At 35.8% G+C, this 17,855-nt stretch overlaps 1 protein-coding gene across 1 annotated transcript in view; it reads right to left on the bottom strand.

Annotated features, from left to right (window-relative positions):
- Positions 1-17,855, bottom strand: part of LOC103598507 (potassium channel subfamily T member 2-like) — a gene marked incomplete at its 5' end in the record, with an annotated part of 230,756 nt that overhangs the window by 20,768 nt on the left and 192,133 nt on the right. The window contains 1 exon segment of the mRNA XM_008582500.1: positions 5,278-5,578. Coding sequence (XP_008580722.1) covers positions 5,278-5,578 — 301 coding nt within the window.

Raw genomic sequence — 17,855 nt, 5'->3', positions numbered from 1 at the left:
TCTATCTATCTATCTATCTATCTATCTATCTATCTATCTATCTATCTATCTTTCTTTCTATTTATCTATCTGTCTACTTTTTAGCTCTGTCCACTGAAAAAGACCTAGAAACAAAGACAAAAACCCAGTAAAATTGAGCATCTCTAAATCTTTATTATGGTCTTGAAATATTATTTCCCATTAAAAGAAATCGAGGATTCATGAAGGGATGATTTATTCCAGGGTGGCAGCATTTAGCCTTACAGAGAACAAGGGAAGTCCATCAGAGATGGTTGATGTCATCACAATGACTGCAAAGGCAATTTGAAGAGGCTCCCACTGGGCAAATCTGGAAAAATGTGATAAATAACATAACTGCAATGGATTAAAACATATAAAATATGTTTAAATCCATGAGTTCATAACAATACCAAAAGACTGGTTAAGAAAAAAAAAAAAGTGGGGGGGAGAATGCAATGGGCAAATTTAGATTGGAAATTTAGAGCATGGGAAACCCCACAGGACAAAGACTGACTTTTTTTAAGAAATAGATTGTGATAGAAAAAATATGAGATGGGAAAACATATATTAAAAATGCTTACAGTTATCATCCATCTCAATGCATGAAACAATTATCCTGATTAAACAAACTATAAAACATTACAGCATTTATGAGATAATTGGAAATGTAAACATCAGGTGAATATTTGATGATATTAAATACTTATTTTAGGGCCGGCCCGGTGGCGCACTGCTACAGTGCACCGCTTGGGAAGCGTGGTGGCGCTCCCGCCGAGGGTTCGGATCCCACATACAGACCGGCCGCTCACTGGCTGAGCGAGGTGCGGGGGCAACACCGAGGGTTGCGATCCCGTGGCCGGTCCCAGTCCGGTACGGGCGCGACACTGAGGGTTGCGATCCATTGCCGGTCACGAAAAAAAAAAAAGACAAAAAGGAAAAAAATAAATAAATAAATACTTATTTTAAATCATGAAAATGGTAGATGGTTATGTTCCTAAAACTAGTCCTGCAATGATAAAGGTATAAATTGAAATATATGATGTCTGATATACCTAAAAATAATATAAGAGGCGAAGGAAATGGGTGGCAGCATACATGAAATAAGATGGGCCATGAGTTGATAAGTGTTAGAGCAGGATATTGGGTGAATAGTGGTTTATTATACTATTATGGCTATATTTATTCACGTTTGAAATGTTCTGTGTTAATTAAACCAGAAGCTTTGGTAGAGTCTTGCACAGAAAGGGCCTCTTTTCCTTTGACGCTGCCAACCATTTTCAAAACACCCACCCTTCTATCCTTGCCATCATTCTCAGTGCATGATTTTACCTCCTATTATCATATAAATTATCTCTCAACTTCCTGTCAAAATACCTACCAAGTTTACTGCATTTAAAAACATGTAACTTTTTCTTATTTCCGAGCATCTAAGCAAAGGACTCCAAATGTGTTCCTGTTCCTGTATTTTTAACTTCTTCACTAAGAGCTCAATCTCAATATTTAAACATGCTCATATTTCTCTGATCTTCCAAAAAAAAAAAAAAATTCCTCTTCCTTCTTGACTCTTCCCTCCAGCTATCTCCATCTTTCTCATCTCTTTTTCACAATGATACTTCTTGAAAAAATGTCTATTGAGGCAGAGACTTCTAGGTGTTAATTGGTATCTACTTTTCTTGTCTTCTGTATATGTTAATACTGGACCACCAAAGAAACCCATACATCCTTGCCAACGGGATACAGTGGAAATAGTGTGTTTGACTACTTTGTAATGTCTTTTAATTGTGGAGACAGTTCTTTCTTCTCTGGTCCCTCCTTCTTTCCTCTGTGTGGAAGGTGAACAAAATGATAGGAGTTCTAACTTCATCTTGTATGATAAGACCTTGGCAATGGAAGCGACAAGGTAGAAGACTGAATTTCCAGTTCCTTGGGGTGGGGTCCCACCAACTATGAACAAACTATCTTGAAAGTCTTAATATGCAAGACAAATACAATCTTTAGTCTTGTTTAAACCATGGCTGCTTTCGGTTTTTCTGTTACTTATAGTCAATCCGAATATATTTAAATCCACCATACCCAAATCCTCACCTAATATCACTCCTCAAGCAACTCAGATCTGGTTTTACACGTATCATTCAACTGATATTGTATTCATTGAGACATATCACTGTACTTTTAACACTATTCAGCACTATTAATCATTCATACCTGTTTCTCTAGTTTTTTTGTTTCTCTAGTCCATCACTTCCTGACATTTTCTCACATGATGGGACACACAGGAAATGATATTTGTGCAGCATATTGGAGTAACAAAACTGCTTATGGCTGGAGGTAACCAGCTTGAGGGGTGGCTCTGACCACCTAGGCCCCACGACCTTCTGAAGGTATAGGGGATCAATGCCATGTTGACACATGTGACCAACTAAGATCATATTCTAGTGCTATGGCATATCTTTGAGATAACTCAGTTCTAGACACTTAAAACTTTTTTTTAAAAAAAATACTTCTTCCATTAACAGTGTTTTAGAGTTCTCCTGTAGTCTTCACTTGGGGGTTATTTCATCTACTCGTATAGCATTAATTAAAATCTATATGCTGGTGATTCTCAAGTTTATATACACATTTATTTTTCTTGAGCATCAATATGGAAGAAATCCAGCTTGCTACAGAGCATCACTCATTAGATGTTGACCAAATACGTGAATTAAATTCATTATCTTCATCCCAAAGTGTTTGTCTTCTTCTAAGCTTAGTGAATGCCACCAGCATACACTCAGTTGCTCAAGCTGGAGCCCTCAAGAGTCATCTTTTAACATTTCTCTTTCTCTCTCCTTTAGATTCCATATCTCGTTTAATTCTCTCCAAGCAGCCAGGCCTACTTAGGAAAAATCAGATTGCGATTCATGGTTAAACCAGTTAACATGCAAAACAATAATTGCTTTAAAGCATTCATTCTCAGTGTAGATAATAATGCCCGATGATGCAAAATTTTTGGTTTTTTTTGGAGGTGGGCAAAAAAAGAATATTATTTTTTTATGTATAAAGAACAGATATACACACAGTACTCAAACAGATACACAGTATACCTGTGGTATTAATTGAACGCCAGTTCTGGGCCAACCACTTTATCATTCATTATCCCATTTGTCTCTCACAATAAACCTACAATGTAGGTATTATTATTTCCATTCACAGATAATAAAATAGGCTCAGAGAGGTAATATAATTCAACAAATATGCTGGCTGGCACTAAATTATGAGTTCTATAAGTGCAGAGGTCTTGCCTGAAGAGGTCACTGTGCTATTCCCACTGCCTGGAATAACAGTGCCTGGCACTGAGAAGGCAACCCAATAATACCTGGAGAGTGGATGAATTATTGTGAGTTAGGAACAAATGGAGAAGTCCGGAAGATCATGAGGTATTAGATCCCGAGTTCTGTTTTTACAGTCACTACGTTATTAGAGGTGTCCAGTACATATTTTAGAATGAATTGATGGATGTATAGGAAGGTAGATGGACAGAAAGGAGAGAGAAAGAAAGAAAGAAGGAAAGAGAGGGGAAATAGTTGGACAGAATCTGTTTTTCTTTTCTCTAGGAGTATGAAAATTTAATTAACAAATTATAGTAAAAATAAACGAGGTACCTGATAGAGCTCTCATTAGCAAAAACATAGTATGTTTTCTAATGTTTCTCCCATGCAGTCAGCTCATGCATTTTTATGTCTTTAAGATTCAAACTGTTACTCAAACTGTCAGCCACACTGCTTACAGGAGCAGAATAAGGTTGTAACGTTCATGAAAAACAACTGAAACTTGGATGAGCCATCATTTACTAGAACTTTTCATTAAAAGAAAAAGTAGCTGAATAATAACTAACAGAAGTACACATATATAAGACTATAATCTTATAGAAATATAATCATACTCAATGTCATTAAATGGCAGAGAGCTATTAATGAATTTCTAAAGTGAGCATCTTTTTTCTTTTAATTTGCTTCTTAATGTGTGGCATTAAATGAGATTATATTAAAATTACTGGTCTCAAATGACTGTACTACATTTAAATAAGTGAAATATATATTCCAATTACGAATAGAACCCTGACTCCAACCCATTTCAATTATACGTCCTGGAGGAAGATATTCAGCCTCTGAAAGTCAAGTTCATGAAGGGTAGAACAAGACATCTGTCTAATCAGGGTTATGAGAAGTAATGAGAAAATATAGCATAGTACCTGGCACAGAGTAATAGTAAACTTTGTTTTTTGTTTTCTTGTTCAAAGAAACACAGGCAACTTCTCTTGAACTCTAATTTAATGGTTAAAATTTCTCCTTGTGAACACTGTCTTAAGTTGAGACTTTAGTAATAAAGATGAGATGGGGGTTAATATGAAATGCATTCTATTTTACTCTTAACCTGCATAATACTGACACAATTTCAGGTCCCAATTTACCAAAATTATAGGTGTGTAGATAGCAAAACACCTTATTTATCATTTGGTTTTCTTTTGAGTTGACCAGATTTCTTTTTAAAATAAAATTCACACAGTGATGAATGATAGACTTTAGAGTTATCTTTGAATTATTTATTTAGGTTGTGTCTATATGGTCTATATGGTAATCACAGATCAACATAGGAGCCTAACAATTATTGACACAGATCCATACTATATGAGATAAAGCATTATTTGAGCTTCAAAAGTAAAGCTTTTGAAGACTTTTTGTTTCTGGACCACAAGAAAGTAATCAAATTTTATTGGAAAATTTTGGTTCATTGATGGCTGCTACAGTTAGTTACTTGCCAATGCCTCAAATTCATTTTATCCTAGGCCCTAAATTAAGATTTATGGTGTGGGGTGTGTGTGTGTGTGTGTGTGTGTGTGTGTGTGTGTGTAAGGGAGACTTTGGAGCCAGACAGACTTGGATGTAAATCTTAGCTTGGTTATTAATGAGCTAATTAGCAAGCTATTTAACTTACAAGTTTCTTCATCTCTAAAATGGAAACAGAGGGTATGGCTCAGAGTTTTTGTGAAATTAAAATTGAGATAAGTTATGTAATGGGTTCAGCACAGTGCCTAGTGGACTAAGTAAATGCTTAAAATTTTTAGCATTTCATTTATATTATTATTTAAACTTTCTGTAGGAGATTAGATACATGTCAGTAGTGCCTACAAATTGACCTGTGAAACAAAAATGCAATTCTTTACTAAATTAGAGCCAACTACGTAACTACTGGCAAGAAATCACAAGTCCACATATACAGTAGTTTTAAAGAGCATACCATATCCCACTGTAGAAAGACCCAAGTGTTTCATTCTATTTTTCACAAGTTCAGCAAGCTCTTGTCTTTCTGACCTCCTGTAGAGGTTCAGTCGCTGCTGGGTTATTTTTTCAGCTGTTTTACCAGAGTGTTTTGGACCTTTTCTGCTCAGTCTTCGGGCCCACTGCATGCTCTTTCTCCGCAGCAAGGGATGGTCCGACTGGTCGCTGGAGGTCGAGTTGCGGTGGTTGCTGCGGTGGTGCCCTGGTTCTTTGGAGTCTTTGGTGTCTTCCCACTCTTCTACACTGATAGATATTTGAGACTTTAAAGGAAATGGGTATTGATAATTAGACATTTTAGGTATAATCACGGCCTACAGTTGAAATAATACTCATTAGTCAGTATCTTGGCATAGTTATATCTTCTCTTGAGAGTTTCCACAGAAAGAGCAAAAGCATAATCTTTGATTCTAATTTTCTGTTACTATTTAAATACTATTAGAAAATAGATTTTCTGGAAATTATATGTAAACCAAATGAAATATCTGCATCTTCTAACAAAAGTTTTTATGAAAGGATTTAATTTTTTATGCATAAGGGTTTTCTTATCGTACATGACTACTAGCATTCAGTTGTTTGAAACATACAGAAAACTAGCTTTTTATAGCTTTATCCAAGTAAAGTCCATGTAATAGACTTTTCTACTGTAAGTATTTCACATTCAATTTAAATGACTACTATAAAAATTGTTTTATTTTTGGAATTGCTGATATATCTTAAAGGTTTTTAAATTATTGCTCTTTCTAAAGATGGTACTGGAATGAAATTTATAAAATGTGAATTAGTTTTTCTTCTTTCACATGCCTCAGAAGAAAACAAAAATCACTTTTTAACCCAAGCATTTATCATATGTCTTCCTTATTAAAATATTAAAACACATTTCAGTAATTGTTCTAAGTATTTTAAGTGAAAGCATGTTATAAATATTAATGTTTCAGAAATGTATTGTAGAATCACAACTAGAACTTAAACCAGGCCATTTTCCATAGGAGGGAAAAACAATGAACAAACTCACAGTCTATTTTGACTTATACTCTTTTACCAAATCTGATTTTTAAAGTAAGAAGTTCTCCTTTGATTATAGGTCCTTAATAAGTAAAAGCTTCAGCAAAAACCTTCAGTAAAAGTTTAAGAACTTTTGCTTTTTATTCAAGGAAGTCATCTGAAATGCAATGCTGATCAAAGCAGAAACTCTTACTTTCTAAAAACATGCACATGCAAATGAACCACTTCTTGAATTTTATGGTACCTAGAAGTAGCATTCATGAATCTGCTAACTGTGTTTCCCTTCTTCTATGAATGGAAGCTTGAACTTTAGCTATAACATGCATGTATTGCCCAATTTCAAAGTAATAGAATTTAAATTACCAATGTAAGAAAGGTCAGGAAGTAGATCCAATAAAATCCTTTAAAAGTGAATATAAATTATGGAGGCTCAGTCAGTGCCTTACAGACAATTCCCAGTGGCAAGCTATGAAATTATCTCATCTTTAATTCAGCCAAAAATTCAAATATTCATCCACATTTCTATTTCAAAATAGTACTGTACCAGAGTAACATCAAAAATAATTTATTCAACCTTCATATCTTCATGGTAACAGAATATTTGATTAAAAATTTTAGAGACCATATTTTATCTATTGGAACATGAGTTGGAAGCATTAAAAGTTTTTAATACTGTGGTTTTGCAATAATGGGCATTTTTTATAAGTTTTAACTTACTCTGTTCTCATTTCCTTGATAAAATACTGAATATCCTTTTCTGTGTAAGCAAAATACATAAACTCTTGAGTAATATCTACTATCAGTAAAGAACGTCAATCTTTATTCAGCAGTTTAGATGTAGCTTGTACCAAAAAATGAAAACATTAGTTCACTCATATTTAGACGCTTGCAGAATTTAATTATGATCTTAAGTTTATTTGAAGTGATCTCTCTGTCTTTCCAGTCGTAAATCCTGATGAACAATAGTTTGATTTCCTACAAATATGTAGAAATAGTAATCTTGCTTGACCAAATCCTCAAGATATTATGGTCATGTAATGTCACTTACAATTCAAGTCATGGAATCACAGACTAGTAAATATTCTAAGAGGGAATGTGGGGACTCACTTCTCTTCCAAGCAGGAGATAAAACAGTATTTGTCTTTGTGAATGCTTTTCCTTAGTCATGCATATCAGGTATTATGTAAAGTTCAGTTCATCTAAAACATGAACTGAAGTCTCTGTATATATTAGTTAAGCAATATTAAACACCCTATTTATCATTATTCTGAATTCCCCAAAAAGAAAATATCACTATTTATACATAAAAATCCAAAAGTATCTCAAGTTCTTTTTTCCATAACTTCATAATATAAGTAACATCGGTTTGTAAAATTCACTTTAATTAGAGAAAAAAATGAGAAAAACTTTGAGATTAATTTTAAGAAATTCAAACCCAAAACAAATAAATCGTTCTTTATATGTTTGGAATTTTCATGCCTTTCACCCATCCCTCTAACATAATATAATGAAAAGCACACTGAATTTTTACATACTAATATGCACAAATGTGCATGCTATTATGGACGTTTCCAAGTTCATTCCTTACAACAAACTGCATAACCTCTATAAAAAAATGAGAATAATAACAATTTTCTATCTTATAGAGTATACTAACATTTATAAAGCAAATGTATTTCACAGGGCCTAGACTACAAAGCCCTGTAGTTTCAGGTATAACCTAACTTTTAAAAATTATATATAGAAATGTTAAGTTTGCAAAAGACAGGATACTTTCCCCAGGCTATAGTCTCTGTTGTGGATATAGAATTGTAACACAGCAAAGTTGCTGGCTCTCAAGGACAGATGTCCTTAGAGCAGGTTGACCTACTGATTGACATGTTAAGAAAGTTACTTGAGTGTTATGTAAATATGCTAAGGAAATTGCTGGAGGGAAAGATAGTATTTGCTAAGAACAAGTTTTCTTGGTGGATTGACTTAACCTTTTACAAATTGCATTATGGAATGTTCACTTTGTTATTTTACTGATGTTACCAGCTTCTATTGTTAAACTATACTTAGCCATAACTCCAGTTATGTTCCTTTTCTGTAACTTCTTGGTCTGGAGAATAAATACAGGGAGAGAACCCCAGTTCATGGTTAATTTCCCAAAGGAGTAATGCCTCTCTCTTGAGGGTTCCAGGAAGTTAACGCCTTTGGGGTCTATCACTGCTCAGACAAAATGGACTGCGAGTAATCTTTTTTGCATCTCCATCACTCCATGTGAGGCAAAGCAGCACTCTCTCACAAAAAAGTTGTGAAAATTTATATGACATATTAATATATAAAAAAATTTTTTTCAACTGCAAACTTTCACATGATAATAATACTATTATTATTATATTCAAACAAAAATTAATATCCACAACATCAATAATATTGGTAATATATGTTTGTTATTCTACTCCTTCTGTACTCCGTGTGTGTGTGCGCGTGCACATGTGCTTTAAAAGGTGGTCCACTTATAAATATACTTTCCTGATGTCATTTTTTTTTTTTTTTTTGTCTTTTTCCGTGTCCGGCAATGGATCGCAGCCCTCAGTGTCGCCCCCGTACCGGACCGGGACCGGCAACGGGATTGCAACCCTCGGTGTTGCTCCCGCGCCTCGCTCAGCCAGTGAGCAGGAACCGGTCTGTATGTGGGATCCGAACCCTCGGGCGGGAGCGCCGCCGTGCTTCCCAAGCGGTGCACTATCCAGTGCGCCACCGGGTCGGCCCCCTGATGTCATTTTTAATTTTGGTTGTGACTGTATTGTGTTTTGAATGTGACGTCATAATCCAGTGTAAGTAAGTAGTGCTGGGACACACAGTGATGCCTTCATTGAAGGACTTTTCCTGAATTTAGAGTGGTAGTGATAATGTAGTTAAAAGCAAGGGTTCCACCAACAGATAGACCTGGGTTTAAATACCAGTTCCACTGCTTACCATGTTTGCATTCTTTGTTACATAATTTAAACTTTTTAAGGTCATTCCAATTACCCTATTTGAATAATGGTCATTATATTATTAATTCTGAGAAAATAGAAGAGATAATGCATGAAAAGCACACAATACGATGCCTGTCTTGGAAAATATTCAATAAATATTAATATTATGACTTTTGACCTTGTATAAAAGGGCAATGAATGGAGAAAAGAAAAAGAAATAATTTTGAGGTGTATGTAAAAGTGAAAAATGGGTATGAAAAAGAGAGGAAATGACTCATATTTTTGGTGCAGTTTTCTCTGTCAGTGACTATTTCCAAAGAAATCAAGGTGCTAGGAGCAAATTACTGGGGGCAAAGATGCATTGGTTGAAGTTTGGTGAAGCTAAAGAAAAATTTTAAAGTGAAAGTGAATTTTTTTTTTTTACTTTGCACTGTTTCTATTAATTATTCTCTACTCTTTCTATGAATAACTAGAGGATTCTGATGTTTTTGTATTTCTATTGCTGGAAGTCTAATTGTTAACTTGAAAAATCAAGATTTAACACTAATGTTTGTGAGAATAAAAGAAGATATTTACATATTTCACATGAAATGCTCTGGAAATATATATATGTGTGTGTATATATATATATACATTTCAATAAGGAAATGAAAATGTACATGACTACTCCAACAATTTTTGCACAAATTTAAAATATTGTCATTTTCTAAAAGTTATGTTATTTCTCAAATATTTATCAAACTTAATATGATTTTTAAAAGGCTAAAAATATCTCTTCACATGAACAATAATTGAAAATTTTGTAAATGAGGGAACATTTCTTTTCCCTAAGATAGCTTATGATATTGTTTTCAGAAAGGTAGAAAGTCTCAGATTCACAAAATATATCAAACACTCTTCCACACTATACACACATGCACGCATGACCGAGCACATGCGTGCACACCAAAATGGCTCAATTCAACTTGCTGTCAATTTTTAATTGAACAGTTATTCATGTTATAGTTTACTGAACAATCTATAGAACAAAGTGGTATTTTAAAATAAGTCAATTCACCCAGTAGTTTGAAAGTGAGTGTTTGTAATCTGGATTTATAACTCCATTAAGTATAGTTTTATAGACTTCACAGTATTCTAAACTGTGCTATCTGATTTGTGACTGAAGACATTCAGAACTGTTGCTAAAGAAAACAAAAGAAAATGAAATCACTGAAGATATGTTAATTTAACATTTTATAAAAGATTTCAAATTTAATGTTTTCTATTACAGAAAGTTTAAATTATAAGAATACTTGGAAGATCACCTAAATATAAATCCATATGTAGCATGGCAAGTGGCCCTGGGTCCACTGGAAACTTATTTTTATTAAAAACAAAAAACAAAAACCAAAAAGCTATTGAAAGAGCTTTCACCAATTTTCAAAGTCCCAGTTTAAAATGTTCATGTAGTCTGTGATCTAAGCGGAAATAAAAAAATAGCCTGTTACATTGTATTCAGGTGCATTTCAACAAATTTTCAGAATCAAAGAGGTAATTACAAAATAAGTAATTTAATAGTCTAAAAAATACCAAATAACTAAGCTGTATATTCAACAACATCAGTTGAATATTCCATGATCTTTTAGCAAATCACTGAGATTCTTGTAAAATAGTAATAATAATACTTTTCCTGGTTTTCAGGACAAGAAAACCCCAAATTTATGAGAATGTAGTAAGGAAACTCTAAAATAGGTTCTAAAGCTACATTTCACTAAAGAAATTTAAAGCCAATAACGGGGTGAAGACGTAATGAAAATTAATCTCTTGACTTTATTTTCCGTATCTAAAACTGAGATATTTCATCTGCGTGATCTCTTAGGTATCATTCAGGTCCATCTATAATTTTATAAATATAAGGTTTGCTCACAGTAAGTGGAACCTCCACTACCTTACCATTCTAATTCTACGACTTCAATGTCCAAGTTAAAAAAAATTTGAAGATCTCCATTAAGAGATAATGTTAAATAATCCACAAATTTATGCTCCTGGTTTCCACTATGTCTGGCAGAGTGCCTCTCTTTCTTTCTCTGTCTCTCTCACATCTGCCTACCTACTCTTTGTTTATTATCGCTAAAAGAAAATCAGACATAGTTACTTTTGCGTTTCCAATCAGTTGCATCTCCTTTTTTATTATTTGTTCTTTCTGAATTTACACATTAACTTGCATATTCACACTTTGGTGATTTTGCTTTCCTGCTCTATGTGTGTGTGTATACATGTGTATGTTTAAATCTACTTTCTACCTATAGTCGGTCTTTGAGGAATTTGAAATTTAGTTTATTTATTGTCTTGGTATTCTTTCTCATGCTGGTGGTGTCGTTTCCTCTGAACTTTCAAAGCTGTCATTTAGAAACAAATGATTTACAAGGGTTTTAATATCCTCATGCCTTTACTACTGCTTCAAGCCCAGAAAGATCTTCCTTTTTTCTTCCTGCTTTAGGATTGTAAATACTCATATGATGTAATAGCTAACTACATGGTAGATGTCTGCACTTAAAACTTAAATAATTCATCTGTGTTAAGAACTTGAATAATTCATCTGTGTTAATGAGAACAAGTTGAGAAGGAACTCTGCCCTCATTTTGATTGGTTTGTTGTCTCATACTAGGAGTTTTAGTAAAGTAATTCATAAATTATTAGATGACAGAGAGATGGTATATAATTGGTCATTAATTTTTATCACATACTTATGAATTTTAAATATCCCGTCTACTCAAGTTATAATGACATTTATGTCCTGAACATGACTGTCACGTTCTTTTTGTAATAAATAGTCTGATTCCATTTTTGGTGCTTGACTGCTGACAGCTCTCAAGCCCTGACGTTCTTCCTTTCCCTTCTACTCCATATCTGGGCAAGCTGGTAAGAAAGCCTGAGTTCTCCCCACTGAAACCATGGAAGTCTCACTTTCTATCCAGGAACTCTCACTCCAGCTCCAACTGCTAATCACAGTAAATGTCAAACCAGTTCTTTTCTCTGCTCTTTTTTTTTTTTTCCTTTTTTGTCTTTTTTCGTGTCCGGCAACGGATCGCAACCCTCAGTGTCGCGCCCGTACCGGACCGGGACCGGCAATGGGATCGCAACCCTTGGTGCTGCGCCTGCACCTCACTCAGCCAGTGAGCGGGAACCGGTCTGTATGTGGGATCCGAACCCTCGGCGGGAGCCCCGCTGCACTCCCAAGCGGCGCACTGTAGCAGTGCGCCACCGGGCCGGCCCTTCTCTGCTCTTTCAATCCATTTTTTGACTTGGTTGGGAGCCTGCCCCACTCTCCACAGAGAGCCTCATTAAGTTAGTTAGAGCCCTTTCCCATACCCTCTTGTTGCATGTGTGAAAATTAATCTCAACACCAGATTTTGGGTGGTGGCAGATTTATCCTCTCTATAGAGGGTGGTCTCAGCAATTGGCACAGCAAGCAGCGTATCGAGGCAATGAACACCACCGCTGGGGATCTTTCTTCTTATGTGTTGGCCTGATAACTGGCTGTGCTGACTATAGGCAAGCATGTTCTTTAAGTGTGTTTCCACCTGCTGGAACATTAGTACTTTGAGCTGTGCAACTTTATGCTGCATTTGCTGAGTCTTCCCAAGTTTCTGCTTAGATTTAAACAATCTAAGTTGGAAGTTTTAATGATGTCATTTAGGGACAGGAGTTTGGAACTGGGGCTGTCCTTAAAGTGACCCCTATCAGGTGTCTCAGCCTAGACCTACCTGTGTGTCTCATATTGAATCACATGTCTAGCACCCAGTAAGAAACATGACTCACATTAGGCTCAGGGGAATAATTTCTACTCTGTGGCCATTGGTTCTGTGTCTCAACCAGGCATTGGCCCTCATTCTATAGTGTGTTTCGGGGAAAGACTGATACCCTGTGCATTATACAGGTCCATCGGGTGGTTGCTAATGTGGACGAAGAGCAGTGACCCTGTGGAATGCTGAGGTTCACACTACTAAAACAAGATAGCTCATTTGGCACCTACAAAATGCTTTTGCTGCTGCTGTTGTGTATGCCTTTGTAATAACAAAGATTCTGTTCACCACAGTTATAAGGAAAAACACTCATGAACCCCTGTGGCACAGCCAAGGGTTTCATTCAACCCCAACTTGTGCCTGGGGTACATGAAATCAGATAAAGCAACACCACCATTGGGGAGCCCATTACCCTTATGCTACTGATTTGAGAATCTCTGGAAGAGGAAGCTTATAGATATGAGCAGAGTAGAGAAGACACCAACAGTAACAGCAGCAACAACAAAACTGGATACTTAGGAGGTAGCAGAAAACTTAAACAGTATACAATTTGTCCCAGCTGGAAATTCTTTGTTCATTAAAAGAATGTATTAAGGCAAAAAGATAGGTTTTGTGCCCTACAACATAAATTCCAAATTAACTTTAACATCTCCTGAGATGTACCAATTGTCCAACCTTCAGGACCTTAATCAAAGTTTGCACTGAATTACAGTTTTCACTGGAGACTCCATCAAATTAAAACAAAGTACCCTAAAAAGGGGGATTGCACTAAAATTAAGGTACCCTTATACTCTTGAGTAGATTATTAAATATAAAATAGAGGACAAATAGATATGCCTCATCTTAACTGTAAGAGTTATTTTCTTGCCTAAATTCTCCATGGTCATAGCATCCATTGTCCTAAAATATCCCATCATAATCATGGATGCTCTGATCCAATGAATAATAAATTAAATTAAGTTAAATATAAAGTCTTTGGCATTTACAATTAGCTTGACAAAATAGGATCACATGGATCTTCTGTCTCTCCAAAATAAATAGTTAATAAGGCCATCAAGAATTGCAACAGGTCCCCCAAGTATTGAAACCCATTTATATATGAACTATTTAGAGAAAGGGTGGTAATCACCACTGCTTTTCCACTTAATAGCTCAGTTTGGCCTGTTCTTAAACCTGAAAAGAATGAATGAGGCCCCGTAGTAGATTACTCCTAACTTAGAACTATGATTTCATATATTAAGGCAACCATTGCTCATTTAGATAACTGACTCCATTCAATCAGTAATTGGTAAATAATTTGCAGTCATAGATTTGACTAATATGTCCGCCTAATGCCAATTTTGACAACCCCTCAGCCACAGTTGCCCTTTTTCTTCGAAGGGACACATAACCCTTTACTTGGCTACACCTAGGTTACTTAAACAGTCCTGCTATCATGCACAATCTCTTTGCAGGATTTTTAGTGCATGCATCTTCCTCTGGAAACACATGTGTGATGTTACACTAATGCCATCCTCCTCCAAAGAGCTTCATTTGACATACTCATTCAGGATGTACAAACATTCAAAAAGGTGCTCACAAGAAGAGATGGGCCACTGTTCTACACAAAGTGCAAGTCCCCCCAACTTAGTAAAATTTCTGTACATTATTTAATCAGTCAAGAGCTGCTCCATCCTTGACACTGTCAAGAAACAATTATTGAGCTGTCAGTATCCACAATGTTAAGGCAATGTTTAGGCCTTTTGGGGTCCTGGAGGCAACATATTCCTCTGACAAATTGCAAATTTTGCTTAAGCATATCTATGATCTTAATTGCAAATCAGCCGACGTGGAATGAGACTCCTTTAAACAAAAGGCTTTAAAATCCCTCCAAACTGCATCACAACAAGCAATCACATTACTTCCCTTCAACCCCACCCCCGCCCCCCCACACCTGCTGACACTCCTTCACTGTAGAGGCCTCCTCTAATGCCTCCTGGAGATTCCGAACCACCCATGATGGCCAAGTTGCCCACGGGCTTCTGGTGTCAGAAACTGTACACATGCCACACACCTTTACAGTGGCAATTGTTGGCTGCATCCTGTACTCTGCTGAAACCAGAGGCCCTGAGCCCAGGACTCTGCAGTCAATGACCCTTTATGCCTCGGGTCATGGCAGCAGCACCCTGCAAGTTTTACATGGCCACCAAAGCTGACTTGATAAAATGAAAACAGTGTGTACAGAAAAGAGCCAAACTTGGGTTCTCTAGCATATTCCACCTGCAGGAGTGGAATGAGCTTGTGGAAAGACAACTTCTAAATTATGTGTAATGCCTTAATTAAAGAACAGACACAGTAATATAAGACCTGGTAGATACAAGGATCGTATTCTTATGCAAAGAAGCTACCTAAAACAGTACTATTGATCCAAGTGTACTGTTGCTTATAGATTTTCACTTCCTTATGATGACCTGGGTGACTCAGATCAACTTTAGTTCTCATTTTGTAGACTCTAGTAGCCATTTGACAAGGAGCTGTGATTAAAGGCTTAATTTACTTACCGTGGCAGTTCAAAGTGGAAGAATGATCTCCATGCAGTTTAAGAAGTTAAGTGGACAGAGAGTCATCATCATGCAGTTTAATTAAATCAAATTGATTGGATACACTTAAATAGCCTGTATGCCAGTGAGATTCCTCTTAAGTTAAAATAAGTAAATAAAGCAAGTAAAAATGCTTTCCTGGGGTTGGGAATGAACAAAATTAAGAATCAGTAGAGCTAGAAAATATTAGAAAAAGAATTATAAATAGGGTAAGAAAAAGATTTAAGAGTAAAATCTTTATAAGAGAGAAAGTGAAGGAAAATTACAGATGAGCTCAGACTCAGTGTGTGTGTGTGTATGTGTGTGTGTACGCGTGTGTGTGTGAAGTAGAATGCACTGGAGGTTAGTGAACGTATCAGTGAATATATGTTCAACTGATATTATGAGGTATTTTCTAAAGCACAGGAATACTTACTTTATAAATTTTATTTATAAATTTTAGTGTATCGACATGAACATTTTCTGAGGCAGTGTCGTCCACTCAAAAAGGATGCACCAGTAAAGAATGATGAAATAAGATCTGTGTTACTCTAAGTACTTTGCCACAGAATTACTTGCCATTAACTCTGAACAATTCACTTTACCCATTTCTGTCTTTTTTTATAACTTGTGAAGTGATAATATTGTTCCCTACTTAATCTTCATGCCGCTACATTTTGAGGAGTCCCCAAGTTCACAGCCAGCTAAGTGTGCACGTAAGAGGAGGAGCCAAGATTTAAATCCAGATCATCTGGTTCCAAGCCCAGTGCTCACTTGGTCAGGCAAAATAATTGGGAAAATGATTTGTACCAGGAACAGGACAAGAGCATCAATAAAAAATGGCTCGAGTATAGAGTAGCTTAAAATCTAGCAAGAAGGAATTTGATTTGAAATAGTCGGCATTGAGCATACACTATGGCTTTTTCATCATGTGAGTAAAATCAGGAAAATAATCATTAATCTGGCTGCATTATGCAAGCTATTGGAAGGAAGAGAATTTTGACATATGAATCTAGCAAGAGATAATTAAATCTCAGAATAAGCATAGAGTTTTCATGTCAGCTTTCTAAGAAATTTTTTGTTTACTGATGCATTCTAAGCATCTACATGCGTCCATCTGGTGCTTAGCATTAATAAATCTTTGTCATTCTGGTAGATGATAGATGGAGAGGGTCTTGCAAACAAAGATCATGAGTTCACTCTTCATGTTAAGGAATTAGACCATCTAGTGCTGAAAACACAAATTTGCCATCCATCAACACAGAGTTAGGTAATTGCTGAAACCACAAGCAGCAATGAGTATTTTGAGGTAATGTGTAGAAAATGAGGGAAAAAAGCTAAAAACATAGCTTTTGTAAACACGTGGTCATGGCTCAATGTCAAGTCCCATGTTGATTCTCCAACAAAGCATTTGGGGACATCTAAGCAGAAGGCAGAAAAGAGAGGGGTGCTCAGAAATTGGTAGAGATTGCTACAGAGGCTCTGGTGTCAAATAGTGATAAATTCTAAACCCAGGCCTGTAACATCCTAAGTTTTTGATCTTGGTCAAGTTAACTTGTCTTAATTTGTTCACTTGAAATAGGAATAATATTTTTCTCTCTCTAGCATGGCTTATTTCACGAAGCATAACGTTGTCCTTGCTCAGCATACTATTTTCCTTCTCTAAAAGAGTCAAATTCATAGAAAAAGAGTAGAAAGGGGGTTACCAGGGCTCAGGGGTTGGGGGAAATGGGGAGATGTTGATCAAAGGTGGAAGTTTTCAGTTATAAGATGAATAAGTTCTAGAGACTTAATGCCCAGCAGGGTAACCACAGTCAGTAATGTGTTACACGGGGGTACTTCAAAAGTTCATAGAAAGATTCATACTATTTTCTAATTCTCTTTCTCCATTAACTTTATACTTGAAATTTTCTTAGAGTGAAGATTTTGTACTCTCATTACAAGAACATACTTAAGAATATTCTTATGTACTTCATTTACGGAAAACACCTTCTGAAATATATCAGCCTGGAACCCACAAGCTTTGCGTCTGATCAGTGCATGTGCCGAGAATACCATCAGGGTTCTCCAGTACAGTAGGTGAAGAATCTGTTTAATTTCAAGCATTTAAAAAGCAAAAGAAAACTAGCATTTCAAAACACTTAAAAAATTGTAATTACATCTTGAAATATCTTTCATTATTAATTTTAATTTGTACAAAAATGTTAAAACCTAAATACACCTTAA

This window comes from Galeopterus variegatus, unplaced genomic scaffold, assembly GCF_000696425.1.
Source record: "Galeopterus variegatus unplaced genomic scaffold, G_variegatus-3.0.2 Scaffold2648, whole genome shotgun sequence".
NCBI lineage: Eukaryota > Metazoa > Chordata > Mammalia > Dermoptera > Cynocephalidae > Galeopterus > Galeopterus variegatus.
The sequence above is the reverse complement of the archived record's forward strand: the minus strand, read 5'-3'. Positions and strand labels throughout refer to the sequence as shown.